A 25,370-nucleotide genomic window follows, 5' to 3' on the forward strand; every position below is an offset into this window, starting at 1 on the left:
TTACTGGGTAGATAAGAAAAACTATTATTTTTGAAGAATAAAGAAATTAAAGAGGAGCTTTTTTCCCTGGAGAGGTCAAGAATGCAACTCTATTTTTCTCATGTTCTTCACACCACAAGTGTTGCAACATCACAAGTAGCACTGATTCTTGGGACCATAACCTGCATATATTATGGGAGTCTACTGAAACATGACCTGGATACAGGTGAACAAGAAACCTTTGTTCATGCATTAATTGTTATGACTGGGTATCATGACACTAATCTCTTACAAGACTATCATATATTATTATTAATGTTGACACCAAAGATGCAAGGCTGAGACACATCAGTTTTACTGTAACAAAACAGAGAAGATAGCAAATCTATGTGCAGCCTGAAAATGTGTTCAAAAAAGTTAATACATAAATAAATATTTAAAAAATATATATCTTGAAATATGAGTTAACAGGATTCTTCCTAAAAAAAAAAACTACCTAATTTTGTAAGTGTTTCTGTAAAAGAAAAAGAAATGATCAGCAAATACAATTAGTTATAAATATTCAGCTGATTCTGTGCTGTAAAAAAAAAAAAAAAAGAAGAAATGAGTTTACACTATAATTTTTTTTTTAAAAGGAGTTCATCATTACAGTTCTGGAACTGCTGTCCTATCTCAGTTCATTTATAAACCCAGCCCTTGCTAAATAAACAGGGACAAGGGGTGTACATATACATGTATCATGAAGAACACAAAAGGCACAAAACCATGACTGGAACAATACATAAATAACTCTCACATAGGAGAAAGAAACTTCAGACGACGTGTCAGTCCAACTTCCAATATCCGACACAGAACTTTTTGGTTGCAAGCAGACCAATTCAAATTCAAATTCAAAGTTTATTCTCTATAAGAATTACAATGCTGAGTTCACAGAATTTGGTTATTGTGTGGTTTACATGTAGTAAAATAATAATTACAGAGTGTACCACTAGAACACCTAGCATGGCTAGGCATTTCGGGTAGACTTAGATTAAATCTTAAGTTTAAAATACAGTGGACCCCCGGTTAACGATATTTTTTCACTCCAGAAGTATGTTCAGGTGCCAGTACTGACCGAATTTGTTCCCATAAGGAATATTGTGAAGTAGATTAGTCCATTTCAGACCCCCAAACATACACGGACAAACGCACTTACATAAATACACTTACATAATTGGTCGCATTCGGAGGTAATCGTTATGCGGGGGTCCACTGTATTACAAAATTATGAGGCAAGTTGGTATTATGGCTAAGTGACTAAATACTAGTTTGTGAGTTTAGCAATGTGAATGCTTTTGTTTTGGCACTATACATAGGTTCAGTATTGGAGTATCACAGGCCAACTTATGACTAGTTAAGATTCATTATTTTGAGATTGAGATTGATATTTCTGTTTATGGTCAAATGGGTGAGTGAGTGTAAGTGTGAACCACCAGGTGGTATTCGTATAATTAGCTGACAGGGTGTATCAGGGAGATAAGATGTTTTCTGATGGTAGTTTTGAAGGTGATGAATGTGTCTGCAGTTTTAGAATTTTCAGGTAGGGTGTTCCAGATTTTAGAGCCTTTGACATACATTGAATTTTTGTAAAGGTTTAGTCGGACACGGGGAATGTCATAGAGATGTTTGTGTCTGGTGTTATGCCTGTGGGTTCTGTCACAACTATCAAGAAAGCGTTTTAGGTCAAGGTTAATATTGGAATTTAAGGTCCTGTAGATGTAGATTGCACAGTAGTAAGTGTGGATGTACTGAACAGGGAGTAAGTTTAGATCTATGAAGAGTGGGGGGAGGGCGGGTGTGGCCAGGGATGGGATTTAGTGATTATTCTTACTGCGGCTTTTTGTTGGGCTATTGTTGGCTTTAGGTGTGTTGCTGCAGTTGAACCCCAAGCACAGATAGCATAGGTGAGGTATGGATATATAAATGAATGGTATAGTGTGAGAAGGGCAGAAATTATAAATGGCACTATATAACTCACATGGGCTAAGTGCCTTCATGTTAATACAGTATAATAATAATAATAATACAGTATAATAATAATAATAATAATGGTGGAGTATGTGCCTACATTAAAAAAATGACAGTTTAAAAACCCAAGACCTGAAATAACAAAAACGGGAATTAAGTTTAAAATTTTTCTTTAAAGCCCAAAACCTCTTTAAAGGAATTTTCTCCCTCCTCCCCAGGCCCAAGTTCTTAGAAGATTTTTCCCAGAGTCTTGCCCGGAGTTGAAAAAAATTTTAAGACAAAATTTTGGGGCCCACTTAAATTCTTTTTTCAGCAGCAAAATAAGGGGGCATAAAAAAGGTATAAAAAATTTTAATTAAATAGTTACAATTTTAATTAATACCCAAACCCACGGCCACCGTTCTCAGCCCCCCCAAGGGCCCCAACCCCTTTGAACGCTCTGAGAACTTAGTCAGTCAGGGGTTTCCCCGGGTCTTAGTGATCATTTCATCTTTTTACTGCCCCAGAAAACCCGGGGGGAAGGGAAAAACCACAGGACAATAAAAATGGGGGGTCAATTAGAAACTACAGAAAAAAAACATTTTAAAAAATAGGCTCCCAATTGTGCCCGGACAGAAAATTAAAATTCCGGGAATTTAAAAGGCCTGGAAAAAAAATTAAAAACAATGTTCCCCTTACCACCGGTAATATTCACCATTTAAAAAGAGGTTATTTTTTAAAAAAGAACTGAACCGGGAAAATTTGAGAAAAGATAATAGGGAAATTAAGAGACCAGGCTAAAAAGATTTAAAAAAACAGACGGGATATTCAGCACTAAATGAATTCCCAAAGGGTGGGGAACAGAGTGAGATTAAAAGGAGAAAAAGGAAAACACTCCTCCCTCAAAATTGAAGAAATAAGCATAACCCCAAAAAGCTCTGGCAAAAAATTAAAACAGGGGGGTATAATAAGCCAGTGATAGGTTTTTAAATAGTACTACTCCCTTATTAATCTGATGGATTGCCTGAGAATTGAAATGTCAAAGGGGAACCTCATAGGTATGGTAACCTTAGACCTGCAAAAGGCCTTCGATACTGTCAACCACAATATATTATGTAATAAACTTCAAGCTATCGGTATAGGTTCTGTAGACTGGTTTAAGTCCTACCTTAGCAACAGGAGACAAATAGTCAAAATCAACAAAACAGAATCAGAACCCCTGCCGATAACATGTGGAGTTCCCCAAGGTAGTATTCTGGGTCCCTTATTCTTATGTTATGTCAATGATATGCCTATCAGTGTCAAGTGCAAACTCCTACTGTATGCAGATGACAGTGCTCTGTTAGTGTCAGGTAAAGACCCACAAGATATAGCTAATGTTTTAACACCGGAACTGGAGTCCTGCAGCAAATGGTTAGTAGACAACAAACTATCATTACACCTCAGGAAAACTGAAGCCATTCTCTTTGGCACGAAACAAACTGAGAAGGGTAAGTAATTTTAATGTTCAATGTAATGGGGAGCCCATCACTTTGGTTTCATCAGTAAAATATTTGGGAATCCCCTTTGACCCATGCATGTCAGGAGAATTGATAGGGAACAGTGTAGTAAAGAAAGCGAATGCCAGACTGAAGTTCCTGTATAGACAAGCACAGTGTCTACCTACTGAGGCTCGCAGGACCCTATGTCTAGCCCTTATACAATGCCATATGGATTACGCTTGCTCTTCCTGGTACTCTGCCTTGACAAAAAAACTGAAAGATAGACTGCAAATCACCCAGAACAAAATCGTAAGATTCATCCTGGGGCTGGGACCAAGAGAAAATGTAGGCCAGGATGAATTACAGCAGTTGGATATGCTGAATGTTGAAGACAGAGTAAAACAACTGAAGCTAAATCATGTTTATAAAATTGCTCACAAACAATGTCCAGAATATCTTGCTGTCAATTTTGTCAAGGTTGGGAACCAAAGCAATCATAGTACTAGGGGGAGAGAGCACAACTTTGTAGTACCCACAGTCAGTGGCCAGGCTTCAAACACCTTTTATTGTACAGCAATAAAGGAATGGAACAGACTGCCCGCACATGTCAAAGCCAGTCATAGCATGAACCAGTTCAAGAAGAGTGCCAAAAGGTGTCTGATGAATGTAGCTACAGAAAGGGAGGGGAATGATTTTCTATTTTTTAGCTAACATACGTGTAAATTTTACCTTATTCCTAGTAATGACCCTTGTATTGTAGATAGTCTTAATGACCTTGGTGTAGTAGATAGTCTTTTTAGTATGATAATAAGATGTTATCTTCATTGTAGAATAATAAGAAAATATTATAACCTTTATATTATAATAATAAGGTAAAAGGACCCCAATGGAAATAAGTCACTCTGTCTGACTTTTTTGGGTTATCCTAGGTTCTCTACACATATGCTGCTATGTATGATAATTCTATGTAACTGTATTTGTGTATACCTGAATAAACTTAATTACTTACTTACTTACACACTGGTTTATTTTCATTACAACAAAATAGAAAGCAATAAGGAATTTTTGCATTAATTCCATTATTATTATTATTATTATTATTATTATTATTATTATTATCAACTACATCACACTGAAAATAGTAATATGCTTATTATGATAGTGATTATTAATGAAGATAAGGTTCACAACTCTCTCTCAAAGCAAATCACTACAGTACTGTATATTCTTTTAATGATATACATGTTCACTTAAGAGTCACAGGTTCAATAAAAATATCAAATAACATGAAAATAGAAGACATTTAATTAAGTCAAAATAACAAGACTCAAATATGTAATGACTAACTAATAAATTACAAAAAGTCACCTTAATATGTTCTTTTTTTTTTGGTGGGGAGGGGGGGGGAGGGATAGTTTGGGATGATTAATATACACTATGATTTGGATAACATTGTCAATTATTTGCATGAACCATTTTTAATAAAATATAAAAATAATTCAGACATTTTGACTTGTCTTGGTTAATGGTCATGAACTGAAATCCATATATTTCATAATTCAAATTTGTGGGCAAGTTGTTAATGAAAACAAAGAGAAAGAAAAAGAGAAAGAGGAGTAGTAGTAGTAATTAATAGCTAGTAGTATTAGTTAATAGCTAGTAGTAGTAGTTAATAGTAGTAGTAGTAGTTAATAGTAGTAGTAGTAGTAGTAGTAGTTAATAGTTAACAGTAGTAGTTAGTAGTATAAGATATAACAGTAACATGAGTATATCCTCTCAGTTCTCATGTCTATTTAAGATAAAAAAGAATACTGTACTTGAATATGTACAAGAAAAATAATTCATTTACCTGAAGAGAGTTGGCCACACGGAGGATGCGGTGTATCTGGTCATGACTGACAGACACCTCTCCTCTGTACATATAGGTGAGCAAGGCTTCGCACTCATCCCCACTCACATCTTTCAGGAAGATGATTGGGTGCTGATGTGCTGGATGCCGGGAGAACAGACCCTGCAAAAAGATGACACTGCTAAATGATACATCCTAAAAGTATGGCACTGCTAAATGATAAATCCTGCAAGTATGGCACTGCTAAATGATAAATCCTGAGTGTGACACTGCTAAATGATATATCTTAAAAGTATGGCACTGCCAAATGATAAATCCTGCAAAATGGCACTACTAAATGATAAATCCTGAGAGTCTGGCACTGCTAAATGTTACATCTTAAAAGTATGACACTGCCAAATGATAAATCCTGCAAGTATGGCACTGATAAATGATAAATCCTGCAAGTATGGCACTGGTAAATGATACATCCTGCAAGTATGGCACTGCCAAATGATAAATCCTGCAAGTACATGTATGGCACTGCCAAATGTTAAATCCTGCAAGTATGGCACTGGTAAATGATACATCCTGCAAGTATGGCACTGCCAAATGATAAATCCTGCAAGTATGGCACTGCCAAATGATAAATCCTGCAAGTATGGCACTGACAAATGACATAAATACTGCAAGTATGGCACTGCCAAATGATAAATCCTGCAAGTATGGCACTGCCAAATGATAAATCCTGCAAGTATGGCACTGCTAAACAATTGTTTGCAAAATGGCACTGCTAAATGATTGTTCCTGCAAAATGGCACTGCTAAATAATAACTCTTGCAGAGATGACATGCTAAATGATAAATTTTGTACTTTTTTTTAACTTGACTTTCATGCCAGTAGATTCAAACACTTATCTTGTGGACACTGTAAATAACCTGTCTGTCAAAATTCATAAATAAATCAAAGTAAATTTTCCAAGATGACACCTTCGTCTACCTGGAGGGTATTCCAGGGATCAACACCCCCATGACCTGGTCCATGACCAGGCCTCCCGGTGGATCAGGGCCTTATCAACTAGGCTGTTACTGCTGGCCACGCATAGTCCAATGTATGAAGGATATTAATATACAGTGGAACCTCAAAAATCGAACTGCTCCCAACACGACCAATTATGTAAGTGTATTTTTGTAAGTGCTTTTATAAGTGTATTTTTGAGGGTCTGAAATGGACTAATCTAATTTACATTATTCCTGATGGGAATAAATTCATTCGGTAAAGGCACTCGAACAGCCTTCTGGACCGAAGAAAGTTCGATATTTGAGGTTCCACTGTACAGCAGCATTCCAGCCTAGAAAGAAAAAGCGATTTAAAAAATGTCATCACTGGCTTGGCATCTCGTTTTGAAAGTTCTCATTATCCATCCTGTCATTTTCCCCGCAGTTGTGATAGTGGCATTGTTGCGATCCTTGAAGGTAAGATTCACAGACATTACCATTCCCAGGTATACTCAGTATACTCAGTTCTATTATTTCCTTCAGTTTTCCATAACAGAGGAGTTGGAATTTGTCTTCACTGAACATCATATTGTTTTCCGTTGCCCACTGGAAAACTTGGTTTTTATCTTCTTGGAGATTTACCGTGTCCTCAATGGATGACACCCTCATCGGTGCTATGGTTTACATCTATGTGTAATATGAGGATTAGAAACAGGATTCAATTCAATTCAAGTTTATTCTCTATAATGGTTACAATGTGGGGTTTACAGGTTTTGGGTATTTTGTGGTTTACATGTTATAAAATACTAATTACAGAGGGGGTCACTAGGACACCTAGCATGGCTAGGCATTTCGAACAGACTTAGATTAATTCTTAACATTAAATCCTTACAGATTATGGTATTAAGGCTAAGTGACTACATCATAATTTGTGAGTTTAGCAATGTGAATGCTTTTGTTTTGGCACATTTATTATTATTATTATTAAAGATTAGCCGGTATTCTCCCAGCCCGGGCCTTTACCAAGTGGTGGCCTGGCCTTGGATCCCTCTTTAGGGAGTGTCTGAGACCTAAGTCTCCCATGGGAGGAGGCACAAGTACCTCCTCATCTTTGGGACCAACTGTCCCCAGGCCTAGTCACAAGCTAGGCCTCTCTGGTCTGCCATCCCAGCCCCAAGGGGGCTAATGGGAATGACAGTCTTATGAGCTAAAGGCTCGGGCTAAGGCACCTACCCTACCCTAGAAGGGTTAGGCATGGTGTCGATGTTTTGGCAATACAAGGTATCTATACAGTGGAACCTCAAAAATCGAACTGCTCCCAACACAACCAATTATGTAAGTGTATTTTTTTAAGTGCTTTTATAAGTGTATTTTTGAGGGTCTGAAATGGACTAATTTAATTTACATTATTCCTGATAGGAATAAATTAATTCGGTAAAGGCACTCGAACAGCCTTCTGGACTGAAGAAAGTTTGATATTTGAGGTTCCACTGTATTTGAGTAACATAGGCAAACTTATGACTAGTTAGGATTTATTATTTTAAGATTAAGATTAGTATTACTGGGTTTATAGTCAGTGGGTGAGTGAGTGTAATTTTGAACCACCAGGTGGTTATCATGTAGTTAGTTGTCGGGGTGGATCAGGGAGATAAGATGTTTTCTAACTGTAGTTTTGAAAGTGACGAATGTGTCTGCAGTTCTAGAGTTTTCAGGTAGGGTGTTCCAGATTTTAGGTCCTTTGAAATACATTGAATTTTTGTAAAGGTTTAGTCGAACACGGGGAATGTCAGAGATGTTTGTGTCTGGTGTTATGCCTATGGATCCTGTCACAAATATCAAGAAAGCATTTTAGGTCAAGGTTAATATTGGAATTTAAGGTCCTGTACATATAGACTGCATAGTAGTAAGTGTGGATGTTCTGAACAGGGAGTAAGTTTAGATCTATGAAGAGTGGGGGGTTGTGTTGCCAGGGATGGGATTTAGTGATTATTCTTACTGAGGCTTTTTGTTGGGTTATGATTGGCTTTAGGTGTGTTGCTGCAGTTGAACCCCAAGCACAGATAGCATAGGTGAGGTATGGATATATAAGTGAATGGTATAGTGTGAGAAGAGCAGTTTGCGGTACACAGTATCGTATCTTGGAGAGGATCCCACTGTTTTGGATACTTTTTTTGTTATGTGTTGGATATGGGTGCTGAAATTTAGGTTGTTGTCGAGTGTTGCGGCCCCCTACCAAACTAGCGGTTAAATAGTTAATCTGCTGGCCGGCAGTACCACTGGGTACGTCATCAAACCCATTGTGGGGACTGCTGAGCCGGCCTTAGAGCAGTATGTACCTGAACACCTCACGGTATGCATCTAAGCAGTAGGTACCTGAACACCTAATGGTACACATCTACTGGCTTTAGAAGCAGTAAGTACCTGAACACCTTAGGGTACGCATCGAAGCAGTAGTTACCAGAACACCTAATGGTACACATCTACTGGCAGTAGAGAGTATTCTACTGGCTTCTACTGATTTTAGAAGAACCGCTCACCGCAGCTCACTGAGTCTGTTGGCCTCAGTTACTTGATGGCCGCATTCAGTGAGCTTGCAGCATGGTGTTCGGCAAGTAGGATTAACCGAACCTACTTGCGGTGTGTCAGTTGGTCTTGAAGGCGGTAGATAGTACTCGCCAGACCATCTTACGGTGTACTTCTACTGGCCTTAGAGAGTATTTACAGGACTACCGGCGATGTCTGCGGACTCACCGCCTATGCTGGTCAACTGTGGGCCGGAGTCAACTGATGCTGTTTTAGTGGGACATTACATGAAGAAAAGGTTGGAGTGTTACACTGAACTGGGCTAGGACCGTAGTGTGACACTTAGGGAAGTATGGAGTGGAACACTGAGAAATGCTACAGGACCGTAGTGGAACACTGAGAAGAAAAGGGCGTCGTGTGATACTGAAGATGGTCAGGTTGTAGTTTACATTGAATAGTATCATGTGACTGGCCTCGAGAAAGACGCTGTGGGTGATAGTGTGCAACGCAGAGACAAGGGTGTCAAGAGTGACACAGTAGAGATATTGTGTATGATGCAGAGAAAAGGGTGTCGTGTGACACAGAGAAAAGGGTGTCTAGTGGACACGGTTGAGCAGGAGCGTCATTACACGGAAGAAAGGGTGTCAAGTGACACAGTTGAGAGGGAGCGTCGCAACACACCACGGATAAGTGTCGTGAGAGACACGGAGCATCATAAGGAGTTGATTGTAATTCATTATTGTAAATATGTTACGTATAATTTATTATTTTAGCATAGATATATATACAGTGGACCCCCGCTTAACGATCACCTCCAAATGCGACCAATTATGTAAGTGTATTTATGTAAGTGCGTTTGTACGTGTATGTTTAGGGGTCTGAAATGGACTAATCTACTTCACAATATTCCTTATGGGAAAAAATTCGGTCAGTACTGGCACCTGAACATACTACAGGAATGAAAAAAGTTCGTTAACCGGGGGTCCACTGTATAGTGACACAGTAGTGTCAAGAGTTGTACCCTGTGTAGGGTCACGAATTATTTATTTTAGTAAAATGCTAATTATAATTTATTATTGTAACATGTATATATATATATTTTAAATACTTCTAGACCAAAGATTGTGTGTTTTATATAATAAAGATTCATTTATTTTAACGTGTATTTATGTATCCCGAACTCTTTATTACAAAATGAGTAAACCTACCATCTTTAAAAATAACTTTTTTTGTAATATCGAGGTATAGGCCAAGGAATTTGCCCTCATTATGTCTGGCAATTAGTGTGTTGTCAATCTTAAAGTTAACTTGTGCAACACCTGCTCTGCTACCAAACATAATATAGTAGGTTTTGCCAGTGTTAAGTGTAAGTTTATTGGCTGTCATCCAAGTCGATATTTTGAGCAGCTCCTCGTTAACAATGGTGTTGAGGGTGGCAAGATTAGCGTGGGAGACGACATAAGTCGTGTCGTCAGCAAAGAGAATGGGTTTCAGGTGTTGGGATATGTTTGGAAGATCACTGATGTAAATGAGGACGAGCAGGGGTCCAAGGACACTTCCCTGCGGAACTCAAGTATCAAGTGGCCGTATTGATGAGGCTGTGTCTTTAATGGTGACATACTGATACCTATTAGAAGGGTAGGATTTAAAATATGCAAGGGCATGGCCTCTTATACCATAGTGGTCAAGTTTGTGGAGTAGGATGCCGTGGTCTACTGTGTCAAACGCTTTTCTTAGGTCAATAAAAATTCCTAGCGGATATTCCTTATTTTCCAATGCTGCGTCCTCTTCAAGGGGGGCTCCTTGGTGTGGTGAAGAGGCTCTTGGTCTGAGGAATTAGACCTGTCGGTCTTCTTCCTCAGACCGAACCTAATTACCCCCCAATCTCCCCTTCCCTATCCCATCCTCCCCTTTTTCCTTTCCTCCTCCTCCTCCCCACCCCTCCCTTTTGCCCTTCCTCTTTTCGGCCTTTGGGATTTCTTCCACAGGCGCGCTAGTTTCTAGGTAGGGGAAAGGATACCGGGGTCCATCCCATTCCGTTGAGGTTCTTGGCGGTGGCGTAGTTTGCCGTGGAATCTGGATCGCCTGGGGATGTCCAGATCCCTCTCCGGTATCCCGGAGTATCTTTGGGTGTCTTTCGGGCGACGGGTGTATCTCTGGAAGCCACCTTTCGGATTCTGGGGGTGGTGGCCGAAGGAGGTATGCTTTGTGGCGGATATCCGGCCGCCCTCTCTTTTGTCCACCGAGGTAGCTCGGCAGATGTGAGGTTGCTATCCCGGATTGTTAGTTTACTAGCATGATGGGTAGGGTATGGCACGGGTTCCATGCTGCATCTGCGCTACTTGCGGTGCTGAGGTCTTCTTGGGCGCGGAGGGAGATTTCTGGCCCTTTCATTCCTCCTATTAACTATCCCTCCCCGGTCCCCCTTTTTTTTATTCTTTTTTTTTATTTTTATTTTCTTTTCTTCTTTCTTTTTTTTTCTTAAAAACAAAAAGAAAGAAGTAACCTAACCATGGCAGCCCTAGTCCATGAACCTCCTACCCCCGGGCCCCTTCTTGATACCGCACCCCATTCTGACCCCGCCTCGTCTTTGGACCACTCTTCAGACACTCCTCATGCCTCTGTACCTCTTGCCGGTGCTGTTTCCTCACCCGCTTCAGGTACTGAGGCCTCGACTGACTCCTTCGATTTATCAGACCTTCGCTCTCCTCTGACTATGCTTCCGGCCTCTCCCTCTACAGTGCGGCAATTTTCAAATCGCCGACCCGTTCCACGTCGGACCAACTCTGGTCCCACGCCTAAACGCCAACGACAATTACCTGCTGATGATACTTCTCCACCTTCTCGTTCTTCTCAGAAACGATCGACACGTCCTTCACTACCTTTCCACGCTCAGTTTCAGACTGAACAATGGACTAAATTCTTCACTTTACGACCGACTTCCTCTACTGCCTATCTTTCTGACCACAGTATTGGCAAGGCACTCCTACGCCATGTTGGTAAAGATATTTCTTTTCATGCTCTTAAGAGCGGTACGCGCATCATCACCGTACAGAATGCTACCCAGGCTCATGTGCTCTCTCGTCTTTCCCATATCGATACTGTTCCTGTCACTCTTGAAAAATATCATTCCCTCAATTCTTGTAGTGGTACCGTCATTCTGCCCCATACCATAGTTCAACAAAATTTCCAGACATGTGGCACTGACATTCTTGAACAGCTGGAACTCCAAGATCTCCCAATCCTCAAGGTAGACACTTACGTTCTTCCTGCCCGCGGGCGGAGACGATACCCTAGCAATGTGGCTCGTTTAACTTTTGACAGCCGAGAACTCCCATCCTCAGTTTATATAGCAGGACATCGGTTACAAGTCCGAAAGGTGATCCCTACACCGCAACAGTGTAGAAATTGCTGGCAATTTGGCCATCCAGCGAAATATTGCAGATCTATCGCCGAATGCCCAGTCTGTGGTGCCGATGACCATTCTCATACGTCTTGCAATCGATCTCCCTCTTGCCTTAACTGTCATGAGGCTCACCCTTCGTACTCTCGCCGTTGTCAAGTCTATTTAAACGAGCGGGAAATCCGTTACCTCAAAGAGACAGAAGGTCTCCCTTATGCCATGGCAGTTTCTCATCTCCGCCTCCAAGGGAGACTCCCACGTGTTTCTTATTCCCGTGTTTCAAAACGTCCCCCCACTTCTGGTATCCCATCTTCTACACCCACCTCTGTGGTTACCTTTCCCATAGTCACTCCTGTATCTAATCCTTTTGCTGTCCTCGGCTCAGACGTCCCTACTTCAACGCCTCAGTCTGATCTCGCTTCTTCGTGTTCTCTCTCACAAGCCTCAGTAACGACGAGATCTCGTATGACACCTCCTCCCAATCGTCCCTCTACTTCTCAAAAGTCAAAAAAAGGTCCGTTAACACCTCCTACCCATCTTCCACCTCCTCATTTTACCCTCCCTGTCTATGTCCCTGGTTCTCCCCCTCTCACTGGCTCTGTTACAAGTGTAGAGGTTCACCCTCCTCCTCGTACTGTACCTTCCTTCCCTGTTCCCTCCCAGGTTTCTTCCTCTTCTGCCACCTCCCAGGTTTCTGCCTCTTCTATCCCCTTCCACGCTTCTCCAGTTCCCTCCACCCTTTCGCCCCCCCCCCTACCTTGGTACAGTCCAATACAGTTCCAATCTTTATTCATCCTCCCCCTACCATTTCCAATATTGTCTCCCATACGACATCTCTGAATTCCGAAACACTTGAAGCAATCTCTGAATATATTGCAGAGACCAAACCATCAATGGACACTGATCCACCCTCTGTTCCTTCTCTCTCCTCTCCTCCATCTGCGCAACTCCTTTCTTCACAGCGCACCGTTCCTTCGCTGCTTGAACGTTTTCCACTGCCTCCGCATGTGGACTTTTCTAACCCCTCTAGTCCGTAGGAACCCTTACCTGCGGATTTCAAGTATCTTTATCATTGCCAATCATGGCCTATTTACAGTGGAATATACGCGACCTCAGGGGTAATCGGAGTGAGCTTCAGATGTTACTCTCCCAGTTTGCCCCTGTTGGTGTTTGCTTACAGGAACCAAAATTACACTCTGCTGTTATCTCTCCCATCTCAGGCTATAATTTATTGTATTCTTCAGATCCTTTTCCTGATGGGACCTTTAATGAAAGTGCCCTTCTTCTACGCACTGATATTCCGTACCATCAGCTATTTGTTCATACTTCGCTGCATTACACAGCAGCCCATATCCACTTGCATAGGTGGTATACGCTCTGTTCTTTATATCTCTCTCCTTCTCGGGCATCATCTATTCCGGATATTGCCTTTCTTGTTTCGTCATTACCGCCACCGATTCTGTTACTTGGTGATTTTAATGCCCACCATTTCCTCTGGGGGGGGGTCTCACTGTGATTCCCGTGGAATTCAGTTAGAGGCTTTTCTTGCCACCCACCCCCTCCATGTTTTAAATACAGGTACGCACACCCATTTTGATCCTCGGACTCATACTCTCTCTTGCATCAATCTCTCAGTCTGCTCTTCCTCCACCGCATTAGACTTCACTTGGTCTGTTCTCCCGGACTTACATGACAGCGATCATTTCCCAATCATTCTTACTTCCCCTTCATATTCACCACCTCTTCGCATCCCACGCTGGCAATTTGATCGGGCAAATTGGAACCTTTACTCACACCTAACTGTTTTTAGAGAGGTTCCTTCTTCGTCCTCCATCGATGAGCTTTTACACCTCTTCTCGTCCTCCGTTTTAACCGCAGCTTCTCATTCTATACCCCAAACTTCGGGCAGGCATTCTCAGAAATGCGTGCCTTGGTGGTCTCCTGCTTGTGCTCGTGCAGTACGTTTGAAACACGCTGCATGGGGCAGGTACCGGTACAATAGAACGACAGAGAGACTCCTTGATTTTAAACAGAAGTGTGCGATCGCTTGCCGTGTCATCCGTGACGCTAAACGCACTTGCTGGCGAGATTATGTCTCCACCATCACCTCTGCTTCCTCTATGAGTGCAGTCTGGAAAAAAGTACGAAAACTGAGTGGTAAATATTCTCCTGACCCGGCTCCTGTTCTGCAGGTTGCCGGTGTTGATATAGCAAACCCACTAGATGTTGCCAATGAAATTGGCAATCATATGGTCCGTATTTCTCAGGGACTCCATCTATGCCCCTCATTTCTTTCCTCAAAGTCTGCCAGAGAGTTAGCACCCTTGGACTTTTCTTCTCTCAGAGAAGAACAGTATAATGTGCCTTTTACACTTCAAGAACTGGAGGCAACACTCTCAGCTTGCCGATCATCGGCAGCTGGGCCCGACGACATTCATATTCGTATGCTACAACATTTACATCAGTCAGCCCTTGCAGTCCTATTACGCCTTTACAATCTTATTTGGTCACAAGGAGTTCTTCCACAGCTGTGGAAATCCGCCATTGTTCTCCCTTTCCGCAAACCAGGCACTACGGGACATGAAACCTCCCACTATCATCCCATTGCTCTTACCAGTGCAGTTTGCAAAGTAATGGAACGCCTAGTAAATAGACGTTTAGTGTGGTATTTAGAGACACATAACAGTCTCTCCACTCGTCAATATGGCTTTCGTAAGGGACGTTCTACCCCTTACTACGCTTGGATACGTATGTTCGTAATGCCTTTGCGAATAACCACTCAGTTATTGCCATATTTTTTGACCTTGAGAAGGCATATGACACAACTTGGAGGTATAATAGTTTAGCCCAAGCCCACTCCTTAGGCCTTCGAGGCAATCTACCATCCTTCCTTAAGAAAGTTTTAACTGACAGGCATTTCCGTGTTCGGGTTAATAATGTGCTCTCCCCGGACTTTATCCAAGCTGAAGGTGTCCCCCAGGGATGTGTTCTGAGCACAACACTTTTTCTCCTTGCTATTAATGATTTGGCCTCTAGTCTTCCATCAAATATTTGGTCATCACTCTATGTTGATGACTTCGCTATTGCCTGTGCAGGCGCTGACTGTCACCTCATTACAGTTTGTCTCCAACATGCAGTCGACCATGTTTCCAATTGGGCCACCACACGTGGGTTTAAATTTTCCAGCACTAAAACCCACCAAATTACTTTCACTAGACGCTCTGTCATCTCCGATCATCCTTTGTACCTCTATGGCTCCCGTATCCCTGAACGTGATGCAGTCAAGTTTCTGGGCCTCCTCTTTGATCGTAGGTTATCCTGGAAACCTCACATTACCTCTCTGAAGGCAACTTGTCACAGCCGGCTGAACCTTCTTAAAACCCTTGCTCATCTTTCATGGGGAGTTGATCGTCGAACCCTCCTCCGCCTACATTCCACCCTTATTTTATCGAAATTTGATTATCGTGACCAGATCTATTCAGCGGCATCTCCTGCTACTCTCTCTAGCCTTAACCCCATTCATCACCAAGGATTACGTTTATGCCTTGGTGCTTTTCGCTCTTCCCCTGTCGAGAGCCTGTATACAGAAGCGAACGTTCCATCCTTATCCGATCGCCGTGATGCCCAATGCCTGCGCTACTATGTACGCTCTCATGATCTCCGCAATCCTTCCATTTATAGAATGGTCACTGATATTAGTAGACATTCTTCATTTGTTCGCCGCCCCTGTTTACTCCGTCCCTTCTCTCTTCACCTTCATTCGCTCTTGTCTTCTCTTCAACTACCACCTTTCTATGTACATGTAGCATCTCACTTTTCCCTACCCCCCTGGGAAGTTCCAGCTGTTCGAGTCTGTTCTTTCTCCCTCCCTTGCTCGAAAGCCCAACTGTCTACGGTCGCTTCCCGCTCTCTTTTTCTTGACTACTTTCACTCTCATTCTCATACCATTGCCGTGTACACAGATGGCTCTAAGTCTTCTGATGGCGTAGGATTCGCAGCAGTGTTTCCGGACAGCGTCGTACAAGGGCATTTACTATCTTCGGCTAGTATTTTTACTGCTGAATTGTATGCCATCCTTACAGCACTTATCCGTATTGCATCTATGCCTGTGTCATCATTTGTGGTTGTCTCTGACTCCCTTAGTGCTTTACAGGCTATACAAAAATTTGATACACCTCACCCCTTAGTCCTCCGTATCCAACTTTGGCTACGCCGCATCTTTACCAAGCATAAAGATATTGTTTTTTGTTGGGTCCCTGGTCATGTTGACGTACAGGGCAATGAACAGGCAGACACTGCTGCGCGGTCAGCAGTACATGACCTACCAGTTTCTTATAGAGGTATTCCATTTACGGACTATTTTGCTGCAATATCTTCCCACCTTCACACCCGTTGGCAACAACGTTGGTCTACTATGCTCGGCAACAAACTTCAATCTATTAAACCGAGTATAGGTTACTGGCCGTCTTCTTATCACCAGTGTCGAGGTTGGGAGACTACTCTCTCCCGTCTTCGCATTGGCCATACTCATCTTACTCATGGATATCTCATGGAGAGGCGTCCTGCTCCTCTCTGTGAGAATTGCCAAGCTCCATTATCAGTCAGCCACATTCTGTTGGACTGCCCACTTTATCAACGAGCACGCAGAATTTACCTCTGTCGTCGTCTTCGCTCCGCTACTCTCTCTTTACCTTCCCTTCTCGCTGATGGACCCACCTTTCATTGACTTTTTGACAACAACTGACTTACTTCACAAATTCTGATACCTTCAGCCCTTTCTACTTCAATCTCTTGCTACCCTCTACCCCCGTACTATCCCCTGCCCCGCTGTTTTCTGTAACCTGCTGATCATCCCTCCTCCCTTCTGCCATCCAATACCCTCGCTTCCTTCCCTACCCTGCAGCGCTGTAGTCCTTGTGGCTTAGCGCTTCTTTTTGATTATAATAATAATCCAATGCTGCGTAAAGCAGGTCTAGCATTTTTATAATTGCATCATTAGTGCTTTTATTTTTCCTGAATCCAAATTGGCAGGGGTTGAGTATGTTTTGTGACATTACAAATGAATATAGTCTCCTGTGCACGAGTTTCTCGAAGATTTTGGATAGCAATGGTAAGTGTGATATTGGCCTATAGTTGTTTACGTCTGTAGGGTCACCACCTTTATGTATTGGTGTAACCCTTGCTGTCTTGAGTAGTGTCAGGAAAGTGCTAGTTTCTAGTGACTTGTTAAAAAGTAATGTAATAGCATACGAAAGGACATGGGCCGCTCGCTTGTACAATAATGGTGGGATGTGAGACAGATTCCCCGAGTTATTTTTAAGCGACTTTATGATCGCGGTGACTTCCGTGGGCTCAGTTGGTACAAGATAAAAGGAATTTGGGAAATTCCCATCTAGGTAGTCCCCGGCACGGGCATTGGTACGTGGGATTTTACTGGCGAGATCAGATCCTATGTTTGAGAAGAAGTCGTTTATCTTGTTAGCTGTATCAGTGGGATGCAGTGGTGTTTCATGAGGTTTAGTTAGAACAATATTCTTGGTTTTTTTCAGTTTGTGGGTCCCCAGAATCTGGGAAAGTGTTTTCCAGGTCTTTTTTATATCTCCTCTTGTGTCAGTGAATCTGCTGGAGCAGTACAGTTGTTTGGCTTTCTTTATTAATTTGGTGAGACCTGTTGAATATTGTTTAAGAATATCTTTGTGTATCAAGCCCTGTCTATATTGCTTTTCATATTGGTGTTTCTTATCAATGGATTTCAGAATGCTGCTGGTTAGCCATGGGCAACCAAGCCGTTTATTTGTGATCTGTTTCGTTTTTATAGGACAATGTTTGTTGTATAGTCTAAGTATTTTGTTAAGAAAAATGTCTGTCCAATCGTCAATACCACTGGCATTGGAGAATTCTGTAGGCCAGTCAACAGTCTCTAGGTCTGCTGTGAAATTCCTTATTGAGGCCTAGTCTTGGAGTCTAAATGAAACTTTGTTATATTCGAGTGGTGGCTTACTAATGTTTGTTAAGAGGAAGGTTGGGTAGTGGTCAGTAGTGCTGTCTGTGATTATCCCTGATTTAAGGGGGGCTAGTATATTGGTCCATATGTGGACTATTATGGTTGCACTTGTCTCAGTCAGCCTGGTTGGTTTAGTTATTGTTGGTATGAGAAGTGTATTATTCATATTGTTGATGAAATCAGTTACAGTCTGATCATCTGGTAGGCCAAGGTTGATACTGAAGTCTCCAGCTAAGAGAAGGTGGTGCTTGTTCATTTGTCTGTTATTAGTGACTTTAGATTCTCACTGAAGTTTGGGATGTTTGTGTGGGATATCCGGTATATGGCACTGATTGTTATAGGCGTCTTGAGGTTTTTTACAGTAAAATTAGCAAAAATGTATTCCTCATATTCATCACTAAAGCAATTAGTGCTAATACAAGATAGTTGGTTAGAGTAATAGATTGCAGTACCACCCCCAACTTGGTATGGTCTGCAGTTGTGGATTGCTGTGTATCCTGGTAGTGGGTAGATATCAATTGTGTCCTGCTTAAGCCAGGTCTCAGTAAGAATAATGCAGGAAAAGGGTGTCTTTAGTGACTCAAGGAGTGTCAGGAGGTCATCATAGTGTTTGCTTAAGGACCTGATGTTGTAGATAAGAACTGATAGACTTTGAGCAGTGTTCAGGATAGTGCTGGCTTGTGATGCTGTGTAATAAAGGCAGTTACTTTCCAATAAGTTTTGATTGTGTGTTAGATTATGGAGGTTTAGATCAGGGTCAACGTGATCATTCATCTTTTAGGTTTAAATAGTGGTTGTTTATATCCTGTATTATGTGGCGAGTTCTAATACTGATTTCTGTAGTGGTGGGAGGTTTGGATAAGTATACCACTAAAGCACTTTGGTCATACAGAATATAGTCACTAATAAACATAATGAAATTGATATTGTCTATGTGTTGTGCTAGAATGAGCTAAAGTACAACTAGGTATAAACTAATACTATAAAAAAAAACAAATTACATGTGGCACGAGACTCACTCTTGTAACTGCACTAAGGTCTAATACAATGAATTTATTGTTGTCTATGTATTGAGCTAGAATGAGCTAAAGTACAACTAGGTATAGTTAGTTTAGGGGTTGTCTAAGTATTGAGCTAGAATGAGTACTGTGCCTTGAGGAACAGAGCTCTTCACTATGGGAGCTTCCAATTTAACTCTGTTTACCACAACTCTTTATGTCTGATTGGTTAGAAAGTTGAAGATCCATCTGCCGACTTTGCCAGTTATCCTTTTAGCATGCATTTTGTTTGCTATTACACCATGATCACACATGTCTTCCTTTGCAGACACTGCAAGGCTCCAGGCGGACATCAACCAAATCTTTCAATGGGCTGCAGAAAACAATGTGAAGTTCAACGATGAGAAATTTCAATTACTCAGATATGGTAAACATGAGAAAATTAAAACTTCATCAGAGTACAAAACAAATTCTGGCCACAAAATAGAGCGAAACACCAACGTCAAAGACCTGGTAGTGATCATGTCAGAGGATCTTACCTTCAAGGACCATAACATTGTATCAATCGCAGCTGCTAGAAAAATGACAGGATGGATAATGAGAACCTTCAAAACTAGGGATGCCAAGCCCATGATGACACTCTTCAGGTCACTTGTTCTATCTAGGCTGGAATATTACTGCACACTAACAGTACCTTTCAAGGCAGGTGAAATTGCTGACCTAGAAAATGTACAAAGAACCTTCACGGCGCGCATAACGGAGATAAAACACCTGAATTACTGGGAGCGCTTGAAGTTCCTGAACCTGTATTCCCTGGAATGCAGGTGGGAGAGATACATGATTATATACACCTGGAAAATCCTAGAGGGACTAGTACCGAACTTGCACACGAAAATCACTTGCAACGAAAGCAAAAGACTTGGCAGACGATGCAACATCACCCCAATGAAAAGCAGGGGTGTCACTAGCACGTTAAGAGACCATACAATAAGTGTCAGGGGCCCAAGACTGTTCAACTCCCTCCCAGCATACATAAGGGAGATTACCAATAGACCCCTGGCAGTCTTCAAGCTGGCACTAGACAAGCACCTAAAGTCGGTACCTGACCAGTCGGGCTGTGGCTCGTACGTTGGTTTGCGTGCAGCCAGCAGTAACAGCCTGATTGATCAGGCTCTGATCCACCAGGCAGCCTGTGGTCACAGACCGGGCCACGGGGGCGTTGACCCTCAGAACTCTCTCCAGGTAAACTCCAGGTAAACTACATCTGCATTCTGTTTGTATTCCAGTGCATCCAAGACCATATCATAGTGGTCCAGTAGTTGCGAGAAGCATGAGCGACCTGCTCTGAGCTATTGGTCTACAGTTCTTAGCTATTGCTTTACTGCCACCTGTATGGAGTAGGATTATATCGGTTGTTTTTAATGACTGTGGAATTTTACCTGTGTCTATGTTCCCTCTCCATAGCATACTTAGGACCCGCAGTTCTTAATGAGCAAAGAGTCCCACGAGTCTGGGCCTGGGGCTGAATGCATGGGCATGCTGTCAATGGCTTTCTCAAAGTCTAGTGGAGTTAGGGTTATGTCAGAAATTTGGCATACATTGGCAGGGTTTTGAGGCTCATTCATGAAAAAATTATTTGGATTGTCAATCTAGGAGTGATTAGTGGCTTGCTAAACACAGAATTGTATCGAGATTTCATTATCTCGCTCATTTCTTTGTCATCATCTGTGTAAGTTCCCTCTTGTCTGAGCAGGGGCCTGATACTAGATATAGTTTTTGCCTTGTTTTCTGCATATGAAAAGAAATATTTTGAATTTCTTTAAATTTCACAAATCGCTTTTAGCTCTTTCTGACTCTCCTGGATCTTGTATGATTCCTTCAACTTCAGCTCAATATTTTCCACTTCCCTGGTTAGCGCTTCCTTCCATGTTTCAGATAACACTGGTCAACAACCGAAATGCTTCCGAGACCAGAGTAGCAATTTCCAACTAATTTTAGGTCACTGATAATGAATATCATAGTTAAAATTCTTAGCTCTACTTTTCAATATACACCTGTGTTACAACAGGTTCCAATAGGCTTGCGGCAGTGTTTCTTACCACACTCACAGTCTCACTGCCCTTCATTATTGTTCCAGCAGTCATAGGTGGTTGTGCTGTGCAAGTTTATATTGAGGTGAAAGGTAGGTGATTTTCTTAGCCAAACACTTTTTAAACTTATAATAAATATTCACTGAGCAAGCTATTGATATGTATGTGGGCTATGCACCACAAATGAAAGAGGTACCCACTACATTAGGAGAGACTGGCCACCTCGTCAATCACTGGAGCCTGGGATGAAAAATGTTCAACATCCACCTTTCATTGAACCAGGCAAAATTTTGCTACCACCACTACACATAAAACTGGAGCTTATGAAAAAACTGTAAAAGCTGTGGACAAATCCAGTCAGGGATTTGTCCACAGCTTTTACAGTATTTAACATCAAAATTCTCCCCACTGTGTGATGCTGAGATAAGAGATGGAGTCTTCAATGGTTCTCAGATTCAAGAGCTTCTTAAAGATGGTGACTTTGAATCATACCCTCATGAGGAGGAGACAGCTGCTTGGAAAGCATTCAAGTTAGTGATGAAGGGATTTCTCGGAAACAGAAGGGAAGGCAACTATGAAGAATTGGTGGAAAACCTCATCAAGGCTTACAAGAACATGGGATGTAACAAGTTACTTAAAATCCACTTTTTGGGCTCACATTAAGACACTTTTTTTCCAGCAAACTGTGGGGCAGTTAGTGACGAACATGGTGAAAGGTTTCACCAAGATATTTCAACCATGGAAAAATGGTACCAGGGAAAATAGGGCATAAAAATGCTTGGACATTGGCAAAAGATGATTCTTCAGCCCACTATAAGCGTCAAGCAAAAAGGCAGAGAGTAGGCACAGATTAGAGTTTAAAACATAATAACACACTGTAGTTATAATAAAATAATCAAATATTACATGTCTCGTATCTTTAAACCTATAGCCAATAAGCATATCTCAAGATGATATCTGGATTCAAGACATGAAAATTATTATAAAGGAAAAAGCGCTAAGCCCGTAGGATTATGCAGTGCCTGTGGGGAGGATGTGGAAGGTATTCAGGCTTAATTCAGGGAACTGGAACACAGATCCAATTCTTTAGATCAAGAGCCCCTCACCAGCATCAAGGAATCTTCCTTGAGGGGTCAGGACATGAAAATACATAAGAATTAACTGATCTCATTAAAGAAGCATACAACTTTTCAAAAAAAAAAAAATGTTGACCAGTGAATCTGGCGTCCTTGAGGAACTCTCTGATTCTTCGCCTTCTCCTGTAGCGGGATACCTTACCTTTGATATACCTTTGAAGAGTTTCGAGAGCTAATCTGCTTTCTGAGCCCGGTCATGGGCCAGGCTCGTCTGGTGCTTCCCTGGTCAACAAGGCTGTTGCTGCTGGAGGTCCTCTGCCCCACATATCCATCACAGTTAAATAAATAACAAAAAGGCACAATACCGTGACTGGAACGATACACAAATAACCCGCACATAAAAGACAGAAGCTTACGACGACGTTTCGGTCCGACTTGGACCATTGACTTTGTCAATGGTCCAAGTCGGACCGAAACGTCGTCGTAAGCTTCTGTCTTTTATGTGCGGGTTATTTGTATATCCATCACAGCCTGGTTGATCTGGCACCTGGTGAAGATACTTGTCCAGTTTCCTCTTGAAGGCTTCTACACTTGTTCCAGCCGTGTTTCTGTTATCTTCTGGTAAGATGTTGAATAGTCTGGGACCCCGGATGTTGATACAGTGTTTGTTCCTTTATTGTCCCCCACCGCACCCCTGTTCCTCACTGGGTTTATTTTACACTTCCTCCAATATCTCACTCCAGTATGTTGTTATGGCAGTGTGCAGATTTGGGACCAAGCCCTCAAGTATTTTCCACGTATATATTATCATGCATCTCTCTCTGCTCCGCTCCAATGAGTACATGTTCAAGACTTGCAGGAGTTCCCAGTAGTTTAGGTGCTTTACTGGCTCAATGTGAGCCGTAAACGATCTCTGTATTTGTTCCAGCTCCGATATTTCTTCTGCTTTGAACTGGGCCGTCAGCACTGAGCAATATTCTAAGTGAGGGAGCATTAGCGATTTGAAGAGTGTCACCATCAGCATTATTTCCCTTATTTTGAAAGCTCTCAATACCCACCCCGTCATCTTCCTGGCTGTCGTGATCTTTGTCTTGTTATGGTCTTCAAAACAAAGTTCAGCTGGCATAATTATTACCAGGTCTTTTATGTGTTCCTTACGTTCTATTTGGTAATCTCTCTCCTGTTTACTTCTTTTCTTTTTCCTTAGGGAAATATGCCTTGAAAATACTTCAGCAGCCAGGAAGTTGATCTGTTCAGGGCACTGGTTAGGGTTCATGTTATTTAAGATATCTTCCCAACATGTTTCATTTAGGACATGGGTTACCTGATCCCAGTTGATTTCTTGTTGAGGTTGAATTTGGTGAAGGCACCCTCGTAGCTGTATGCATTTTGCTTGTCAGGACCCCTGTGCATGTAAGTCTGGCCTTCGATTAGATTGTGATCTGAATTATTTGTTTTTGATATTGTTATGTTGCTTACCAGGTCCTCATTACTTGTGAAAATAAGGTCAGGTGTGTTCTCCAGTCTTGGTGGCTCTACTATCTGCTGGCTTAGGGAGTGTTTATTGCAGAAATTCAGCAACTCGTGTGTGTGTGACTTTTCATCTGAGCTGCTTCCATGCATTATTTCTGCTACAACATTATTTGTAACATTTTTCCCTTTTGTCTTAGGTTGAAATCACCAAACAGCAAGATGTTTGGAGGGAATCTTTTTTACAATGATTATATCTTACATGGAAAAGCCCATAGGTGTGCCAAGCATCTGGAACGATGCTATCATTCCGAAAAATACAGCATGATGCATGTTGGATGATCTCATTAATGGGATAAATGGTAGTGTGTCTATTAATGATGCTGCTGTTGATGTAAAGGTTGTTAAGGGATACCAAAGCTTACACCTTATTGAGTCCTGCCTCTCAGGAGTTTGGGAAAAATAGGTTGCCCAAATATGAGTAGGAATTGTGTGTGTGTATATATATATATATATATATATATATATATATATATATATATATATATATATATATATATATATAAATGTTTTCTCCAGAAAAGGAAACGTAAACATTATGTTCCCAATGAGGTCAGCTGAGCTTCCTTGTTTAAACCCTGGCAGAGTCAGAGATCCACTTCCACCTGATAGTTACATACACCCACTCACACACCCACCTGGAAATAAGTCATTGACTTTTTTTGGGGGTTATCCTAGGTTCTTTACACACATGCTGCTATGTATGATAATCTACGTAACTGCATTTGTGCATACCTGAATACACTTACTTGCCTGACAAATCCAAACACCCACTCACATTCCCACCTGAGTCAACAACAACTGTCTTCCCTAATCTTACGTATGGCGCCCCTCAATATACGTTTCCCAGCAATGCTGAGAGGGAGGTTCAGCCGGTACCTTGGTCCGGGGCCCGGACCTTAATGACGAAGATTTTGCAGCAGAAATGCAACATTTACCATTAATACAAAGCAAATTTTGGAAAACTGGAACTGAAACCTTTAGAATTTACATATTTTTTTAAGAAACTACAAACTTGTGAATTTGCAAATGTTTGTGTTAATTTGAAATATTGTTAATTCCAGCTACAGTAATGCTACTTTAGAAGAAAGATATTTTAGCAAACTCAAACATATCAAAAACTTTTTAAGGTCTACTGTGTGTCAAACCTGATTTGTTGGTTTAGCAAGGCTGAGTATTGAATCAAGCATTGCCAGAGAAACTGATTTTGATAGTCTTAGTAGAAAAAAAAAATAAAAAAAAGGCCAGAAAAACTCATTGCACTAACTAGTCTAAGTAAATATTAAGCTTTTAAGAATTTATTTTACTTTGAAAGAGCTTATTAAACGTTTAAAAATTTAGGCATTTGTAGTTATTTGTCAATAAAACATTTCAATATCTATAGTTTTGCATAAACTATATGATATCTGGTCATTTTGCTTCGCAGGAAATAAAACATTTATGAAAGTTTACCAATAGTTTTATTGGGCTTCAA

At 41.4% G+C, this 25,370-nt stretch overlaps 1 protein-coding gene across 1 annotated transcript in view; it reads right to left on the reverse strand.

Annotated features, from left to right (window-relative positions):
- The window catches only part of LOC128687920 (zinc finger and BTB domain-containing protein 14), a 693,050-nt gene that overhangs the window by 57,834 nt on the left and 609,846 nt on the right, over nucleotides 1-25,370 (reverse strand). The window contains exon 4 of the mRNA XM_070083596.1: nucleotides 5,296-5,457. Coding sequence (XP_069939697.1) covers nucleotides 5,296-5,457 — 162 coding nt within the window. The remainder of the gene's footprint in view (nucleotides 1-5,295; nucleotides 5,458-25,370) is intronic.

Source organism: Cherax quadricarinatus, chromosome 10, assembly GCF_038502225.1.
Source record: "Cherax quadricarinatus isolate ZL_2023a chromosome 10, ASM3850222v1, whole genome shotgun sequence".
Taxonomy (NCBI): Eukaryota; Metazoa; Arthropoda; class Malacostraca; order Decapoda; family Parastacidae; genus Cherax; species Cherax quadricarinatus.